The 20,123-nt window shown below is 36.7% G+C and overlaps 2 protein-coding genes and 1 long non-coding RNA gene across 6 annotated transcripts in view; 2 read left to right on the top strand and 1 right to left on the bottom strand.

The window, feature by feature from the left end:
* Positions 1-20,123, top strand: part of LOC309631332 — a 639,135-nt gene that overhangs the window by 89,317 nt on the left and 529,695 nt on the right. The gene's annotated exons all lie outside the window — the stretch shown is intronic.
* Positions 1-20,123, top strand: part of PPP1R1C (protein phosphatase 1 regulatory inhibitor subunit 1C) — a 133,733-nt gene that overhangs the window by 89,149 nt on the left and 24,461 nt on the right. The window lies entirely within an intron of this gene.
* On the bottom strand, positions 11,440-20,097 carry LOC309630307 (uncharacterized protein). The gene is made up of 2 exons (XM_082395386.1): positions 18,454-20,097; positions 11,440-16,876 (listed from the first exon to the last, which is right to left on the bottom strand). Exons 1-2 carry the CDS (start codon positions 18,931-18,933, stop codon positions 16,865-16,867), a joined length of 492 nt encoding a protein of 163 aa, XP_082251512.1. The 5' UTR covers positions 18,934-20,097; the 3' UTR covers positions 11,440-16,864.

Genomic DNA, 20,123 nt, shown 5'->3' with positions numbered 1-20,123 from the left:
CTGCGCATCTGGAGCCTGTGCTCCGCAACAAGAGAGGCTGCGATAGTGAGAGGCCTGCGCACCGCAATGAAGAGTGGCCCCCACTTGCCGCAACTAGAGAAAGCCCTCGCACAGAAACGGAGACCCAACACAGCCATAAAATAAATAAATTAATTAGTTAATTAAAAAAAATAAAAAAGACAGTGTTAGGGGAGAGGGTCATGGGATGTGTGATCAGCTCGTGGACCTTTTGATTGGTTGGCGGTGAGGTAACAAAGTGATGTTTTGGGAATCTCAGCCTTCTGGTTCCAACCATTCTGAGTTCTATGTGCTTGTGATCAGCATGTAGCCACCATCCTCTACCTGGGTGGGGGGGGTCTTAGTTTTGGTAGAATAATAATTCAAACACATGCATCAGACTGTTATCTATATCCCTTCAGGAGGAACTAGGAATCCTGTGTTTCTACTGTCCTAATCATTAACTGCTTGAACCTGCTTTTTGGAACTTAGGAAAGGCTTACAAGACTAAAGCCTTTTTTTCTACAAACAAGAAATGAAGGACATGGAGGGGCTTTTGTACCTGGGAAGGCCCCACAGGGTCCTGCTTGGTTTCAAAATCTCCTTTTCTTTGATACTCCTCAATCCTCAGGGGAACAGGAGCAGGATAAGAAAGAGAACAAAGTTTTACATAGGTTAATCATAAACTCAGCAGGGAACTTGGTTTCATGATCATGCTAACCTTATATAACTATAGATCTCAATATAAATTTTTATATGGCCAAAAAAAGTTTTTAAAAGTATTAAAAATACATTTTATTTTTAGGTGTGTATTTATAACAAGTGTTATTTTATATTTAGTTTTTAAATTTAGTTTCACTATTATTTTAATGTTTGCCTTGAACAAAACTATTCTATTATTGTGGGAATTAGTCTGGATCTTTCGGGACAGTTCTTAGTATCTCTAAAGGATTCTGAACTTCTAAAAGAATGGGGCAAGAAGGGAAGTCCTCTTCTTCCATCTGTTCAGGTAAAAGGTAACTGTCCCTACCTTTGATGTTATGGAAGGAATACTGGAGAATAGAAGGAAGAAGTATTGGATCTGAGATTTCCTACACTTTCCCCTTCCATGCTTTAAGCCCTGATGGTTAATGTAGTCAATCAGAGCTCTCCTAAATCTTCTAACCCTACTATTACTCCTTGACATAATTCCCCCTCTAAACAATAAATTAGCACTTGTGCGATAATTACTTCCAAAATATTTTTCTATTAATCTTTCCCAATTATGTATGCCTGTGGTATCTTGTTTATGCTATTTTCTTTGACACTGCAATTTTTCTATTAAGTAACTCAACTGGATTTTAAATAACATACCTGTAAATCCTAGCGTGAAGAAATATGGGAGAGAGATTCGTTTGCCAAAGATTCTTAGGCTATGTGATAATGTTGATCTCTACATACTCCTTTGTACTAATCTTACTCATCCTAAACTTTGTGAAAAACAATAATAGAATTAATTTTACTTTGGGCTTTCTTAGACAGTAGTAGGCAAAGTATCATTTTATTATTATTTAATTAACCTTTTATAATTACCTGGGCATACAAATGCATTCTAGAATTAATGAAAACAAACAAAAAAATCTAGTCTATTTTCAAATTTTTAAAGAAGTACAACATGAATACATGCTTCATAAAATGAAAACTAAAACTCTCCTTACTTCAAAGTAGCCCAAAGCATGGCAAAACACATTTCAAGTTTCATATAACTTAAACATTGCTACAATATGCTATTTTTTTTTTTAATAACTTGAAATGTCATGAACTTACATTTTTTTTTTTTTGGTTAAGTTACATTTTCTAAGAGCTGAACCGAGATAAACTGGAGAAACACCCGCATAGTCTTAATTTTAATGCAAATTAATTTTAATTAGCATATCAATTTATTGAAATTAGTGATGGAAATTATTCCAAAAGTAAATATCACAGGTCCCTGTTGTCAATGCCAAAGTCTTCTTTCATCTTATCATGATTAATTGTTGAATCACCACAGGTCCTCTGTTTTACCTGTAAAGCCAAAGCAAAGAATTCTTTGCATTTATATCAGCATCCTTTGTCTTCCAGACAGGCATTTTAATCCCTTCTGATCTCTGAGATAAATATATTTTTTCATGTAATTATATAATTACGTGGTAGGCCAGAACAGATCCCATGGAGCCACTCCAGTGTGTGCCATGTAAATAATGTTCTGTTCTACCCCTGATAATTGGCCAATAGATCTCCCTAGGAGTGTTTTGATCCCTTAAATAAACACTATGTGGGCAAAGGGGGTTGTATTTTCTCACTGGCAATGAAACCAGAAAGAACAGCTTCACATTTGGTGCTTATTACATCATTTTAAAAAGAACTGCTTGTGACCCTACAGCTCCCTCTCCTGGTTCAGGAAGTTAAAAAAGGACAAGTGGAAAATAGTGTTCATGAACTAGAGCCTCTTAGGCAAAAGTGTTATTTTAGGTATGCAATGGGGTTAAACTAAAGAAATAAGCAACAGAAAGACTTCTCATTTTTATTTTTCTTAAGTTGTGAGCCACCCTCCTCACCATCTATCTTTATTTTACCATTTTGTGTGCCTGTACTATGTTACTTTTTGCAATAAAAAGCAAGCTCTAGAACAATGGTAATTTTTCTGAACAACTACAACCAAAGTAAGCTTCATGAGTCTATCAGTTCCACTTTAATAGTTCCATCCCTCCATTAGGCAGGCGGTTATTCATAAGAGCCTTAAGTTACCTCCATCTATGGGGGTGGCAAACAAAAGATGTAAAGAAATGAACCTCTTTCTCAAACTGAACAATTAAAATCCTGTGCATCTCATCTTTATGGTATTAGTGACCACCTTTACTTGGTACAGGCAAAATGTAGCTGACAAAGAGAGAGGATGAGAATCGGAGAAACATGGGCTTGAATCTCAGCTCTGGTGATTAAAATCTGTGTGGTATTCTTCAAGTTATTTATCCTTTTTGCTCTCTCTTGTTCCCATCAATAATTTGGAGATAAAATTCTCAGAGTCCTTGTGAGGGATAAATAAAGTAATGCATATATGTATAGTGCCTGGCATGTAGCAGATGCATATTAATCGTAGGTAACATAATTCTAAGAAATATGGGGTTTTTGCCCCAATGATCCAGAGAGTGCAGAAGAGAACTTCCCTTCTAAAAATTCTGAAAGTATGGCCACAAAACGTGTTCAATCATACAAAACATAATTTTTATTGAAAGAAATCAATAGTTACAGAATCTACAATCCAAACCCATTCATTTTTTAATATGGAGACAAGATAAGAAATATAGTTGACCCTACAGAATCATGGGTCCCAGAAACCTATTAAATCAGGCTGTAAAAGAAGCTAGGTAAATAGCATATTCTGCTGAAGAGGATTTAGATAATCAGTTACAGATGTTGTCACAGATTATTACAAATAAATGCATGTCTTTGATAGCTCTCTTTTACTATATATATAGTAAATGTGTTTATTTAAGTATACTAGGTTTTGACAAGACAGTAAACAATGGTTTTATAATCAAATAGCTAGATAGGAAAACGTGGTTTAAGCCTAACATTTATCTATTCTGAGCGACTGTCTGCCTCCAGGGAATACTGTGCTATCTCTAGTTCTATGTACACAGGCTAGGTCACTCTTTACTATTAGGTAATAAAAAATAATAGAGGCAGTATAGGTAGTGGTTAAGTGCAAATGTCTGAAGCCAGAAAATCTGGGTTTGAATTCTAGCTCTGCTTGAAAGACCTTGAGAGAGTACATGGGATGCCTCATCTGTGCTTCACTTCCTTCACTTATAAAATTGTGGTATAAAAGTGTACACTTAGTATCAGTTTCCTAGGGCTGCCTTAATAAATTACCACACACTTAATGGCCTAAAAGACCAGAAGTTTATTTTCTCACAGTTTTAGAGCCTGGAAGTCTGAAATCAAATTATCAGCAGGGCCATGTTCCCACCAAAGGCTCTAGGGAAGAATCCTTCCTTTTTGCTACCAGCTTCTGGTGGCCCCAGCTGTTCCTTAGCATATGGCAGCATAACTCCAATCCCTGTCTTTGTCTTCACGTGGCCTGCCCTCTGTGTGTCTGTCTGTCCTCTCCTCTTCTTATGAGGATGAACAACGCAATAACTGAAATTAAAAATACACTAGAAGGAATCTATAGCAGAATAACTGAGGCAGAAGAACGGACAACTGAGCTGGAAGATAGAATGGTAGAAATAACTGCCACAGGGCAGAATAAAGAAAAAAGAATGAAAAGAAATGAGGACAGTCTCAGAGACCTCTGGGACAACATTAAACGTACCAACATTCAAATTATAGGGGTCCCAGAAGAAGAAGAGAAAGAAAAAGGATCTGAGAAAATATCTGAAGAGATTATAGTTGAAAACTTCCCTAACATGGGAAAGGAAATAGCCACACAAGTCCAGGAAGCAAAGAGAGTCCCATAGAGGATAAACCCAAGAAGAAACATGCAGAAACACATATTAATCAACTAACAAAAATTAAATACAAAGAAAAAACATTAAAAGCAACAAGGGAAAAGCAACAAAAAACCTACAAGGGAAGCCCCATAAGGTTATCAGCTGACTTTTCAGCAGAAACTCTGCAAGTCAGAAGGGAGTGGCAGCATATATTTAGTGAGGAAAGAGAAAAACCTACAACCAAGATAACTCACCCAGCAAGGATCTCACTCAAATTCAATGGAGAAATCAAAAGCTTTACAGATAAGCAAAAGCTAATAGAATTTAGCACCACCAAACTAGCTTTACAACAAATGCTAAAGGAATTTCTCTAGGCAGGAAACATAAGAGAAGGAAAAAAACCTACAAAAACAAACCCAAAACAATTAAGAAAATGGTAATAGGAACATACATGTCAATAATCACCTTAAATGTGAATGGATTAAATGCTCCAACCAAAAGACACAGACTGGCTGAATGGATACAAAAACAAGAGCCATATATATGCTGTCTACAAGAGACCCACTTCAAACCTAGGGACACATACAGACTGAAAGTGAGGGGATGGAAAAAGATATTCTATGCAAATGGAAATCAAAAGAAAGCTGGAGTAGCAATCATCATATCAGACAAAATAGACTTTAAAATAAAGACTGTTACAAGAGACAAGGAAGGACACTACATAATGATCAAGGGACCAATCCAAGAAGAAGATATAACAATTGTAAATATTTATGCACCCAACATAGGAGCACCTCAATACATAAGGCAAATGCTAACAGCCAGAAAAGGGAAAATCAACAATAACACAAAAATAGTGGGGGACTTTAACTCCCCACTTACAGCAATGGACAGATCATCCAGGCAGAAAATTAATAAGGAAACAAGCCTTAAATGACACATTAGACCAGATAGACTTGATATTTATAGGACAGTCCATCTGAAAGCAGCAAATACACTTCCTTCTCAAGTGCACACAAAACATTCTCCAGGATAGGTCACATCTTGGGTCACAAATCAAGCCTCAGTCAATATAAGAAAACTGAAATTGTATCAAGCATCTCTTCCGGCCACAATGCTATGAGATTAGAAATCAGTTACAGGAAAAAACTAAAAAACACAAACACATGGAGGCTAAACAATATGCTAGTAAACAATTAAGAGATCACTGAGGAAATCAAAAATACCTACAGACAAATGACAACGAAAACACGATGACTCAAAACCTATGGAATGCAGTAAAAGCAGTTCTAAGAGAGAAGTTTATCGCAATACAATCCTACCTCAAGAAACAAGAAAAACCTCAAATAAACAACCTAAACTTACACCTAAAGCAGCTAGAGAAAGAAGAACAAAAAAACCCAAAGTTAGTAGAAGGAAAGAAATCATAAAGATCAGAGCAGAAATAAATGAAATAGAAATGAAGAAAACAATAGCAAAGATCAATAAAACTAAAAGCTGATTCTTTGAGAAGATAAACAAAACTGATAAACTTTTAGCCAGACTCATCAAGAAAAAAAGAGAGAGGACTCAAATCAATAAAATGAGAAATGAAAAAGGAGAAGTTACAACAGACACCACAGAAATGCAAAGCATCCCAAGAGACTACTACAAGTAACTCTATGCTAATAAGATGGACAACCTGGAAGAAATGGACAAGCACTTAGAAAGGTATAACCTTCCAAGAATGAACCAGGAAGAAATAGAAAATACAAAGACAAATCACAGCTAATGAAATTGAAACTGTGATTAAAAATCTTCCAACAAACAAAAGTCCAGGACCAGATGGCTTTACAGGTGAATTCTATCAAACATTTCGAGAAGAACTAACACCCATCCTTCTCAAACTCTTCCAAAAAATTGCAGAGGAAGGAACACTCCCAAACTCATTCTATAGGCCACCATCACCCTGATACCAAAACCAGATAAAGATACTACAAAAAAAGAAAATTACAGACCAATATCACTGATGAATATAGATGCAAAAATCCTCAACAAAATACTAGCAAACAGAATCCAGCAGCACATTAAAAGGATCATACACCATGATCAAGTGGGATTTATCCCAGGGATGCAAGGATTCTTCAGTATACACATATCAATCAATGTGATACACCATATTAACAAACTGAAGAAGAAAAACCATATGATCATCTCAACAGATGCAGAAAAAACGTTTTGACAAAATTCAACACCCATTTATGATAAAAACTCTCCAGAAAGTGGGCATAGAGGGAACCTACCTCAACATAATAAAGGCCATATATGACAAACCCACAGCAAACATCATTCTCAATGGTGAAAAACTGAAAGCATTTCCTCTAAGATCAGGAATAAGGCAAGGATGTCCCCTCTCACCACTATTATTCAACATAGCTTTGGAAGTCCTAGCCACGGCAATCAGAGAAGAAAAAGAAATAAAAGGAATACAAACTGGAAAAGAAGAAGTAACACTGTCACTGTTTGCAGATGACATGATACTATACATAGAGAATCCTAAAGATGCCACCAGAAAACTACTAGAGCTAATCAATGAATTTGGTAAAGTAGCAGGATACAAAATTAATACACAGAAATCTCTTGCATTCCTATACACTAATGATGAAAAATCTGAAACAGAGATTAAGGAAACACTCCCATTTACCATTGCAACAAAAAGAATAAAATACCTAGGAATAAACCTACCTAGGGAGACAAAAGACCTCTATGCAGAAAACTATAAGACACTGATGAAAGAAATTAAAGATGAAACAAACAGATGGAAAGATATACCATGTTCCTGGATTGGAAGAATCAATATTGTGGAAATGACTATACTATCCAAAGCAATCTACAGATTCAACGCAATCTCTATCAAACTACCAATGGCATTTTTCACAGAACTAGAACAGAAAATTTCACAATTTGTATGGAAACACAAAAGACCCTGAATAGCCAAAGCAATCTTGAGAAAGAAAAACTGAGCTGGAGTAGTCAAGCTCCCTTACTGCAGACTATACTACACAGCTACAGTAATCAAGACACTATGGTACTGGCACAAAAACAGAAATATACATCAATGGAACAGGATAGAAAGCCCAGAGATTAACCCAAGCACCTATGGTCACCTAATCTATGACAAAGGAGGCAAGAATATACAATGGAGGAAATACAGCCCCTTCAATAAGTGGTGTTGGGAAACTGGACAGCTACATGTAAAGGAATGAAATTAGAACACTCCCTAACACCATACACAAAAATAAACTCAAAATGGATTAAAGACCTGAATGTGAGGCCAGACACTATAAAACTCTTAGATGAAAACATACGAAGAACACTCTTTGACATAAATCACAGCAAGATCTTTTTTGAACCACCTCCTGAAGTAATGAAAGTAAAAAAAATTAACAAATGGGACCTAGTTAAACTTAAAATCTTTTGCACAGAAAAGGAAACCATAAACAAAACAAAAAGACAACCTTCAGAATGGGAGAAAATATTTGCAAATGAAGCAACCGACACAGGATTAATCTCCAAAATATACAAACAGCTCATGCAGCTCAATATTTAAAAAAAAATCCCAATCAAAAAATGGGCAGAAGACCTAAATAGACATTTCTCCAAAACAGACATATAGATGGTCAACAAACACATGAAAAGATGCTCAACATCACTAATTATTAGAGAAATGTAAATCAAAACTACAATGAGGTATCACCTCACACAGGTCAGAACGGCCATCATCACAAAATCTACAAACAATAAATGCTGGAGAGGGTGTGGAGAAAAGGGAACCCTCTTACGCTGCTGGTGGGAATGTAAATTGGTATGCCCACTATGGAAAACATTATAGAGGTTCCTTAAAAAACTAAAAATAGAACTACCATGTGACCCAGAAATCCCACTACTGGGCATATACTCAGAAAAAAACATAATTGAAAAAGACACATGCACCCCAATGTTCATTGCAGCACTATTTACAGTAGCCAGGTCATGGATGCAACCTAAATGTCCAACAATAGAGGAATGGATAAAGAAGATGTGGTACATATATACAATGGAATATTACTCAGCCATAAAAAGGAATGAAATTGGGTCGTTTGTAGAGACGTGGATGGACCTAGAGAATGTCATACAGAGTGAAGTAAGTCAGAAAGAGAAAAACAAATATCATATATTAACACATATATGTGGAATCTGAAAAAATTGGTATAAATGACCTTATTTACAAAGCAGAAATAGAGACACAGACATAGAGAGCAAACGTATGGATACCAAGGGGGGCAAGGAGGGTTAGGATGAATTGGGTGATTGCGAGTGACATATAAACACCATTGATACTATGTATAAAATAGATAACTAATGAGAACCTACTGTATAGCTCAGGGAACTCTACTCAGTGTTCTTTGGTGACCTAAATGGGAAGGAAATCCAAAAAAGAGGGGATATATGTATTTGTATAGCTGATTCACTTTGCTGTACAGTAGAAACTAACACAACATTGTAAAGCAACTATACTCCCATAAAAATTAAAAAAATAAAAAATAAAATAAAATAAAATTGAACGTCTGGCTATTTAAAAAGAAAAAAAACCCAAAAGAACAAAAAAGATGATGCATTCCATTATGGTGCAGAGGTTATATAAGGTATCTGGACAGAAAGCATTAGAGCATTGTGATAGAAACTTGAAATTCTTACATTTCTAATGCTAGAATAATCAGCATATATTCAGCAAGTATTGAATTTTGAGATTCTGAAGAGTGTTGGATCACATGAAAGTGGTCATTCAGTTAAGCCTTAATTCTGAGATACAACTTGCAGGGTTAATATAGTGGTGAGCTTTCATGACTTCCGAATGGCTTTCTGCTCTGTCTTTATTGGCCCATGTCTAAATCCTAGAAGAATATGGGCTCAATAAGTGCTGAATATATGCTGACTATGCTAGCTATAGAAACATTAGGGAGACTAAGAGAAACTAAGAGACTGAATGATTTGTTTTAGTAAAGGCACTGTCGGACATTGAAGGCCTAAGCAATATTACTAGGGAACTCCTCTAATCAACTGCAACAGGAGGGCAGAAAGCACATTCTATCCTGCTTTATCCCAGATCTCCCTCTGCCTTGGTGTCAGAAGGACCCTAGTTGACATACTTTACGGAGCAAAGCTGTACCAGATTCGAAACTGAAGCACTGAGTGGAGTCTGGTGACACCCAGTGGGAGACTACGGTACCTGGAGGAACAGAAACAAGACAGCCTGACTGGAATACATTCCTTTGTGAATACTGCTACATACTATATCCTAGCAAAGTCCTGAACACCTTGGGGCAGGCTCAGGGCAGAGTGGATTTTTAAAGAGGCCTGAAGTGGGTCCAAGAGTGAAAAGAGATTTGAAATATTACTGATTTTAAGATCTCATTAATTCCTCAGATTGCTAAAGTCTAGGAAAAATCAAATTATAAAAGTAAGATTGAATTTTCATATTTCCTACTGTTTGTTTTTGGTTTGAGCCTTCTAATTGACAGAGATGAATAATTAGAGGTAAAATTAATTTTTTCTTATCTATTTTATTTTGCAAGCTTTCTCTTATACACACTTTTCATCTCCATGCACACAAACACACACATCTCTTTCCAATAAAAGTAACACATTCTGAATATTTATCCTTTAATTGTAGGAAATGGATAGCTACTAAATTGTTTCCTAAAATGTTCATCAGTATTTTATGTAGTTTTACCCTCCAGCCCCCACTGGAATATAAACATGAATATAGGTGCCAAAGATGATACTTCTAAGAGGTATTTAAATTCTGGTTTAATTCACTTCAGACAAAATGGGAAATGCCTTGTATTTTATTGCCTCTAGCTTCTCACACTAAAAACAATCCCTAAAGAATTTGCTGTGTGGAATGTTTTTGCTGCCTAAGGCAACTGTCTCCTTTGACTATATGACAGAATAGACCTCACTTATATTTGTTGAAGTTCAAATATTTGGTGCTTCTTCAATGAAAAACTACACTGCAACGTGCCTGAAGGGAAACTGTTCCAAAACAGAGAAGGGACAGATAAGAGAGCTGATCACATAACATGCATGTTTGGTCTACTTTGCCCTCCAGTATATTTTAGTGTTTTGGTCAAATGAACGTGTATTGATAAATACATCAAAAATAAACCCTAAAAAAAAAATAAATAAATAAAAATAAAATAAAATAAAATAAAATAAACCCTAGGTAGATCATAGAATAAAAAATTTAAATGATAGTGTAAAATGACCTAGAAAACAATGTGGATACATGCATTCGATGGATACATATGAAATATTGAGTCTGGAAATATAAATATATTTACAAAATACATCTAAGACATAAATGAAAAGTTAAGAAGTTACAAAGAAAAAAAAGTGAGAGAGTACTATAGAAATAAATTTTTAAAAAATTCTGAGAGCCAAGACATTATTGAAAGATAAACTGCAGACTGGAAAACATGGCAGACAAAATGTTATCATCATTATATCAAGAGCTCTCTTAATCAAGAAAAAATCATGCTAATACTTTAAAAGAAAAATAAAGATGTGAACAATTTGTAGAAAAATATTAGTGCCCCCCAAAAGCAAAGCTGTCTCTTTCATAATTGGAGAAAAGTAAAATAAAACCACCTATACATTTAAAATTCTCTCTGAAAAGATAATATTCACACTTTATGAGAGTGTGGGAAAAGAAACATTTCTACGTATCACTAAGACAGTCTCTTAAGAATGGTCTTTCATGACTTTAATCATATTTTTAATGATTTTTTTTGTCTTTCCCTTACTATGCTAAATCTTGTGATGGAATCTTGTCACACGATTTACTTGGCAGGATTTGACACAGTTGATCACTTTCTCCTCCATGGTGTACTTTCTCTCCTTGGCCCCTGTGCACCACACCTCCCAGGTTTCCTCCTACCTCACTGGTTGCTCCTTCTCTGTTCCTCTTGTTTTTTCATCCTCCTTGCTCAGACCTCTCAATAGTGGTGTGACCCAGGGATTAGTCTGGGTCCTCATTTCTAACCATATTCGCCCCCTTGGTAATTTCATCCAGTCTAGTGGTTCCACATACCTTTACGTACAAATGATTTCCAAATTTATAGCCTTTTAATTCCATATTCACATATCAAACTACCTTGGAAATATAAAGGATATTCCCTTGGGTATGTAACAGACATCTTGAACTTAACATGTCCCTTACAAAAACCATGATCGTCTCCTGTCCCCTACTAACTCCCTCACTAAAGGAAAAAAAAATGCTTCTCCTGCAATCTTCTTTCAGTTAAAGATACCTCCATTCTTCCAGTTGCTTAGACCAAAAACTTTAGTCTTCCTTGACTTCTTTTTAACTCTCACATTTGATACCCAATCTATCAGGGAATCCCATTGGTTCTGCTCTCAAAAGATATTTAACCACCTCTCACAACCCCTACTGTTATCACTCTTGTTTGAGCCATCAGTATTCTTCACCTGGATTACTGCAATTATCTCTTAATGGGTCTGCTTACTTTGTACACTACAGTATATTCTTAATACATCAACAAGAGTGACTCTTTATAGCCCTTATAAGGACTGCAAGGCTCAGAATCTGGATCCCTGTTACCTCTCTGATCTTTCTGCCTGCTACTCCCCCACTAGCTCATTACGTTTGAAGCACAATGGCTTCTTTTTTTGTTCCCTGAAAATGCCAGTCATCCCTTTGCCTTATGGCCTTTGTGCTTTCTGTTCCCGCTGCCCTAATACTTTCTTCCTCTAGATGTCTGCATGGCCAACTCCCTAGTTCCTTCAAGCCTTTTCTCAAATGTGTCAGCTTCTTAAGTGGACCACTGTATTTAAATTACCACCACTCAAACTGAACTCCTGCTCCCTTCCCCTGCTCTATACTTTCACATGATACTTTTATCTTCCTAGTATATTTTATCACTTACTTATTTATCATGTTTGGTGCTTATTATCTGGACTTTCCCACTAAGAAGAAGCTCCACAAGGTCAGGATTTTTTCTTTTTTGTTTACTTGCATATTCCATTACAGAAGAATGTCTGGCATACAGCAGCACTGAAGAAATATCTATTGAGTTAATTAATGAACTCAATAACTATAAACTTCATGAAACAGTGATCATATCTATGTTGGTCACTACTGGACCCCCAGAGCCTAGCAGACTATTTAGCACTTAGCATACTACATGAGTACTTGCTGGCTGAATGAATGAATGAGAATGAGAAGTGGATTTATCAATCATGGCACAATCTTTGGTCACAAGTCCATAGTTTACAATAGTAGATATTTTTCTTTGTTGCTCAAAATTAGAAATACTTACAATTTATAAGCTACACAAAGGTACTAAGTATTTAGTGAGCTCCCATAGGGATAACAATAGACTAGGAAATGGAGCGATGGCAATCACCTGCTGCTGCAAACTTTGCTATTAAAATGACCTGGTCCAGATGCCAACACCATACTCAGGGAGCAGAGTGATCGCTTTTTGGCTATCTTTTAAGTAATAACATTATTTCTAGTAGTTCTCAGTAATTGTTTTTAACTTTGTGCAGGTCTCCCCCTAACTTTTATTTTGAAAATTTAAAAAGCAACATGCATTCTCTGATTGTAAACTGACACAGCACAGAAGATTTATAAAACTTTACAGATAGATATCTTAGGCAACTGCCTTGAACATTTATTCCGTGTGCTTTATTGGGATAACAATTAAAGTGGCATCAATAACCTCCCACTTTCTACTCAGGGATTTTACTATCAGTCGATTCTAACATGCTTTAGACTATTAAAAACAGAAACTTCACACATGTTTTGGGATTCATATATTGAGGGACTCCACATGGACTCAATACAAACTTTCTAGTCCACGTAAGTTTCAATAGACTTCTAAACTGGAAACCAGTTTGATGAAGTTTGGAGGAGGGTTACTGATATTCATCCATAGCAGCCCCGTGGTGGTGTTTTCTGCCTGCTTAGTCATCAGAGTTCATGGGTAGCAGTCAAGGTGATAGGGACACAGAGTGAGGCTCTAACCAAGGAACAAGTGATTTCCCATGACTACGCAGAGACTGACAATCAGGCAAGGCTGACTCAGCGTTTGGCAGTTTTCTTATCACTTGATTCCTCTTGCCCTGAAAAGTTTCATGGATATTTCAACTACACTGATTATTTCTTTGTCTCTGCTCCTCAGTAATGTGTTCTTTCCTTAGCTCTACATGTTTGGTTTAATGTAATCAAGACTAAGACAAACAATTTCACTAATAGAGTTTCTAGTAGCAAGAATGGGATAAACACGCTTGACCTAAATGAGTCAGAATCATTCTTTGGTGCACACAACATCTCTTATTTAAATTCATTTATACTACTTAACAAAATCCCACTAGGACCTAGACCTCTAGGCCTTTTTAATAGAGTGAGACAATCTCAAATGCTAGAGGAAAGGAAAGAACAAGCAGTTGGAGTTTCTTCTCTCTAGACAACTAAATCAAACGAGCTCCGTGCAGGAACACCATTTATGTCTTGGTTTTGTAAACTAAATTCTGTGATTACAGTGAAAACCCAGCTCTGAACGAAAGGGTTTTTTTTTTTTTAAAGGCATGTCCAGCTGGAGCCAGACAATTCTGAAATAGATCCCAGCTGTTTACATTATCTTAACACAAGAACAACTAAATACTACCACAGAAAGGACTATCAGTAGTCAATTCTTGTTTAAAGTTGTAGTAGATAGAAAGCCAAATCCTTCAAGACCACTCCCACTCAGCAGTAGCTTAGAAAGGGTAGTAAAAGGAAGACATTAATTCTCACTTGCAGTTTTAACTGGCCCAGCTATCAATACTATAAGTCTTTTGGTGTCTCAAATTGTTCCAAGCATAAGCATGAGCATTTGCTACAATGTGTATTTCCAAGTTGGAAAAGCTAGCCCTTTTCCAGGAACTTCAAAAATCTGCCAGTTTTGAGATAAATGTTTCATGTATTTCTTCCATAATCGTAATTGTTTGTGGATTGTGTATTTTGTCTCACATTTAGTTTTTTTTGCCTTTTTATAAATGCAAGCAGGTATAGATATTTCTATAAAGTCTCATTTTCATTACACAGCACAAAGCAAGTACTATTTAAAGTATAAAAAAAGTACTCAAAGAGTAACATAACCAGATGGCAATTTCCTTTAACCACAATAATCATCACTATATTGCTAATTAATTTGGTAGTATTCTTAATTATATGCTTTGTTACCAGTAAAATGAAAAATAGTACATATCTAAAATTTAGATTGAATAATGTTATTTTCTAGGTAAATAAATCTCCTGTTTTACTCTGTGCCCAGCATTATCTTCCAAGAGCACATGTATTTTTAAACAATTTATATTTATATTCCATTTTACATGCTTATAGTATATTCTCTCTTAATACTCATATTTATAAATTATACATTTGAATTTGGTTTTCATTTCAACACCTGACCAAAAGCAAAACATTTCAAGTATAAATATTTAGTCTCTCAAGATGAAATGGATTCATTTTCCTTTAGTATATGTGCATAGTATGTATGTTTTGTTTGGATATTCTTGTCTACGGAGACCTAACAAACCTATCCAATAATACTTTATATAAAGATAGATGCTAATTCTGATTGGGTAGCAGTTCAGAATCAAAGCCAAAGTTCATTTTCTCACCTGATGTTATGTCAATGTACTGTTAAACAGTACTCTTGAACTATAAATTTGTGTGTGTGTGTATATGTGCATCTGTGATGAAGCTATGTAGTTGAATATACTTTCTGAAAATAAGGCTGCAGGGAGTGAATGGTGAAGGATGTCTTTCTCAACCTTACACAAGTAGTAAATTGGGTGACATTTGCTATTTATAACAGATAACAGAAAACCAGATGAGAATTTTTTTCTGCCCTAACCTCTGATGATTAGATAAGCTCAGTTTCTTTAAATGCTGTGCTTAATATTTAAATTGAATCTTATTTAAAAAGATAGTCTAGGATGAACTGATAAAAACATTCCAAATGCAATCTTCCAGAAATGACAATATAAACTTAATTTCTTGAAGAATAAATTTAGGCAATATGCCAGATTTTGAAAGTCAAATGCTTTCAGATGATAACTAGTAAGTTTCTCATAACACATAATGCTTAATTTTTTATACCCAAATTCTCTATTCACACATGCAATCTTCACAGTTACATGAGAATATAAACCATTATTTTAAAAAATAAAAACTTTAAAATTTGAAAATAAAAATAAGCAACCTATTTCCCAGGGCAGATGAAATGATCCAAAAGTTTTACCTTCTTTTTGCAGAAACAAATACTGAAAGCAGTTAACCAAGACCAGTTAACCAAGATTAAAAGAGAATAAGTGAGTGTATAGTTTTGGATATGTTGAGGTTCTGATGCCTGTGTTAGTGAAGGAGTTCCTAGCCTTAAAGAAGTAATAATTACCTTGCCGGAATACTAACATTTAAGAAGAAGGTAGTAAGCAGAAAAATAAAACACGAAGGAGACAGAAGAAGGAGTAATTAAATGCAGCAGGGAGGTCACTGGTAGAATGATATCTCAGAAGCCAAGAGAAGTTGAATCCTCAAGAAAGAGTAAACATTTAACAATGGCAAAGACTGAGGAACGGTGAAATAAGATTAAAGCTTAAGAAACACCAAGTTGGTGTTTGGATGAGGCCAATCAAAGGTCATCTATAAACAGTTTTGGTAAGGAGACTGGAGTGGAAGTCATATCAGAGTAGGCTGCTGAGTGAACAGGATGTGAGAAAGTGGGACCAGCAGTTTAGACAGCTCCTTTCTTAAAGGATGAGATACAAGCAAGAAGAATATGCATGGTTAAAGGAGTTTTTTATTTGTTTGTTTATTTTTAGGATAGAAGATACTTGACTACATTTGAGTACATTTATAAACTGAGGGGAAGAAGGCACTAGAGAAAGGATAAAATGAAGTTCTAGATATGAGAGCAGAGGCAGATCCTAAGAATTCTGGAATTGGAGATGTGTGTGGAAATCCTTCTAAGACCATCAGCACTCCCAACCCCCCCCCATCCTGCTCTATTTCTCTCTTCTCCACAGCATCGAGACCTTCATAATACTATATAATTCACATTTTGTTACCTTTACCATTTGTCTTCTTCACCTCTCCACCTCAATCTCCTTTGTGACCTCTTCATTTCCTGCTATTCCCACTTATCCTTTAAATCTAAGTGTCCTCCCAGGACTATAAAGTTCACAGGGGCAGAGATCTTTATCTTTTGTTCATTCATATATTTCAAGCACCTACAACATGGTGGGCACTCAACAAATACTTGCTGAATGAAAAGATGTTGGAATGTAGAAATTAAAATTTGCTGGGGTTAGCTTGAAAGATTTTATTCCTTTACCTGCAAAGTAGGAATAATTAAGCTGTAATTTATAAGGAAAGTAAGCTCAGGAGAGATTTCATATATACTGAAAGGTAAACATTCACTGTATAGATCAGAGGTTATTTATGGTAGTCCGAGAGCCCCATTTAAGTTCATGATTTGTCTATCCCACATACTGATTTATTTTTCCTTTTAATTAGCTACCATCGTTTAAACGTTAGATTTAATGCAGCAATTCAGATGTACTGCTTGTCTTGGAAAGCAGGAGGATGTGGCAATACTTGACTCATATTTCAGCATGACAACAATCACCTGGATCTGATTTGAGGCTGTCCCTTCACCACCACCACCCAGGACACAGGTTCACAAGATGAAGCATGTGATCTTCATTTGTCAAAGTCCTCATCATTCACTATGGTGTCCTTAACCCCTAAGTCTACTGACAATTTCCATTTATTTTTGAACTTGAGCTAATGTTTTGTATAGTATGGTTGCTTCATCTCTCCTGGCCTTTTAGGCAAATGTGGCTGCAATCCATGACATTGATAGTATTCAACTAACAAGTAATTTGTGTTCCAATGGGGTTTTCTTTTATCCTTAGAAACAGATTAAACTCCTCACCGTGGCTAATTAGATCCTATATGACCTGGCTGCTCCAATCTACTGAACTCCCTTCACAACTCTCCACTTGGCTTTAAATGCACTCCTACTTTCTGTCCTCAATGGCCCTCTTCCTTTTTCTTAAATGTATCAAGCTCCCTCCAGACTCTATGCCTTTATATTTTCAGTTTTCTTTACCACAATTTCTTTCCTTCAGACAAGCAGCATGGCTGGCTTCTAATTCTGTCACACATGCAAATATTTGTTAACAAGCAGCTCCCTCCGTCAGTACTATACAAGTTGCTCTGAAATCTCAATGCAACTCAGCCCTCTGTCCTTTTAAGATCTCCAACAAGCGACTTGCATAAAAGGTTTACTCAAGGCAAAGGGGACAATTTTCTAGGGGCAGGGTGAATTTAAACTTCTAGTCAGAATCAAGTGACAAAGACCGCACACAGAACAGACTGGAATTCCAAAACTACGTTCCACTTTGAAGAATGTACACTATGAGGTTTACTAGATTCTTAAACCCTGTTCATGCAAATGCAATGAATGTATCCATTCAATGTATCTAGCCAGTAGAGGTATCTTGAACACCAGTTATTTCCCTGAAGAAAAATTGTTTCTAACATATTATATGCTAATGTAAAACTTTCTGGTATTGATCGGAGTTACAAACGGTGCTCTTCTTATGTTAAGTTTTCCATTAGTGTCCTTCAAATGCTAACTCACTCCCTGGAGTGTTAGTCCTGATTAGTGTACCTGAAATATTAATAAACCCTCCCTAAGGGTCGATAAAATTAACACATATTCATTCCTGTACATGTACACCACATACTCCATGACGTGTTTTAAAGTACATCATGAGAAACATAATAATTAGGAATCAATCACTCATACATAGAACAAATACTGAGAATCCCCTCCTCCCTTCCCCTCCCCACACCTTAAAGCAATTTTGAGTGAATTGACAAGAAAATAAAAAGTTGGCTTACTGTGGGGCTATGAGTGACTGCTTTACTCCTTAATTCTTTCCATGGAACTGACGGGATTTGAAGAAATTGTTTCTGGCACCTCCCATCGTAACTTGAAATGTTTTTGGTCACAGAAACAACGCCAGTGTTGATCTGGCCCTTAAAAGGACGCTCCGCAGCCCGGAGAACAGGCCGAATACGGCGAACAAGGCGAACATGGCGTACGCGGCACGTGGTGCTGCGCACAGCGTGGTGCAGAGCGCGTGGCCTGAGGTCTGCATTCTGTGCGCCTGCGCAGCGTCTCTGCGCCGGGGTCGGAGGCTGCAGGGTTGCCGTGTCGGCCCAGGGCTCTGGAGCCTGAGGGCTGGCGGCTGGTGGACGCCTTCCAGGCGCTGCGCACCGGCCCACCTCCGTTCTCCGAGCGTAATTAACAGACACCCTTGAATGGATAACAACAGAAAACGCTGTTGGAACAGTGTGGGGATCGGCAATTTTGCACATGAAGCTTTGGAGCTGTTGTTTACTGTAGTTTGCGTGAAGCTGGGACACAACTGAACATACAAGGAATTCGGTGCTTTGGAAGGTGCGAAAGCTGCTAGTGAATGCTAGTCTCCTCTCTCAGGAGAAGTAACTGAAATGAATGCAGCTCTAGCAGAAAATCCAGGACTTGTCAACATATCTTGTTATGAAGATGCTTGGCTGATCAAGATGACACTCAGTAACGCTTCAGAACTAGATGAGTGAAGAAGCATTTGAGAGATACATAAAATGTATTGAGGAGTGAAGATGGAACCCCTAAATAAACTAGTTTGAAACAACTTAATCTAGCATAGTTGTCTTAAATTAGTGGTGGAGAGATTTTTAAAAAGCAACTTACAGCAAAAGGAACTACTTGCCACGTTACCTGAAGAAAATACCCCTTAACTTCCGAATGACTTCACCTAAACACTATGCATCTTTTTCACAGTACCCTATGATTTTTAGGATAGGCTCCAGTTATAATATTCAGAATTCCTGAAACTGGTAAAACTAGTTATAAAAATTATGTAATTCAAAGATAACATTGTTATCTTAAGCCTTATATAATACTGTAACTTGCTTACAGCCATCCCTGGATTTGGGTCAAAATACCTAATGATCTTCCCATTAAAAATAACTGGCGGGTTTCCCTGGTGGCGCAGTGGTTGAGAATCTGCCTGCCAATGCAGGGGACACGGGTTCGAGCCCTGGTCTGGGAGGATCCCACATGCCGCGGAGCAACTAGGCCCGTGAGCCACAACTACTGAGCCTGCGCGTCTGGAGCCTGTGCTCCGCAGCAAGAGAGGCCGCGATAGTGAGAGGCCCGCGCACCGCGATGAAGAGTGGCCCCCGCTTGCCGCAACTGGAGAAAGCCCTCGCACAGAAACGAAGACCCAACACAGCCATAAATAAATTAATTAATTAATTTTTTAAAAAAAAGAAAAAAAAAAAAGAAATAACTGGCAGTGGAGAAGAGTTTTTGTTAGTTATACAGTGTCAGATAAAGAACAATACTGTCTTAATTTTGCAATATACTGTGTTTGCTGGTGCTATTTTTATACACTGAAGCAACAATCTTGCAGGAAAATAAAGTTTAATAACATATTCAACTTCTTAATTAAAAAAAATGGAACCGTTGCTTCTGCATTTCTGTATCTTTATGGGTTAAATAG

The sequence above is a fragment of the Balaenoptera borealis genome (genome assembly GCF_965194805.1).
Source record: "Balaenoptera borealis genome assembly, chromosome: 6".
In the NCBI taxonomy this organism is placed as follows: Eukaryota; Metazoa; Chordata; class Mammalia; order Artiodactyla; family Balaenopteridae; genus Balaenoptera; species Balaenoptera borealis.
Note: the sequence above shows the minus strand (reverse complement) of the source record. Positions and strands in the feature narration are given on the sequence as shown.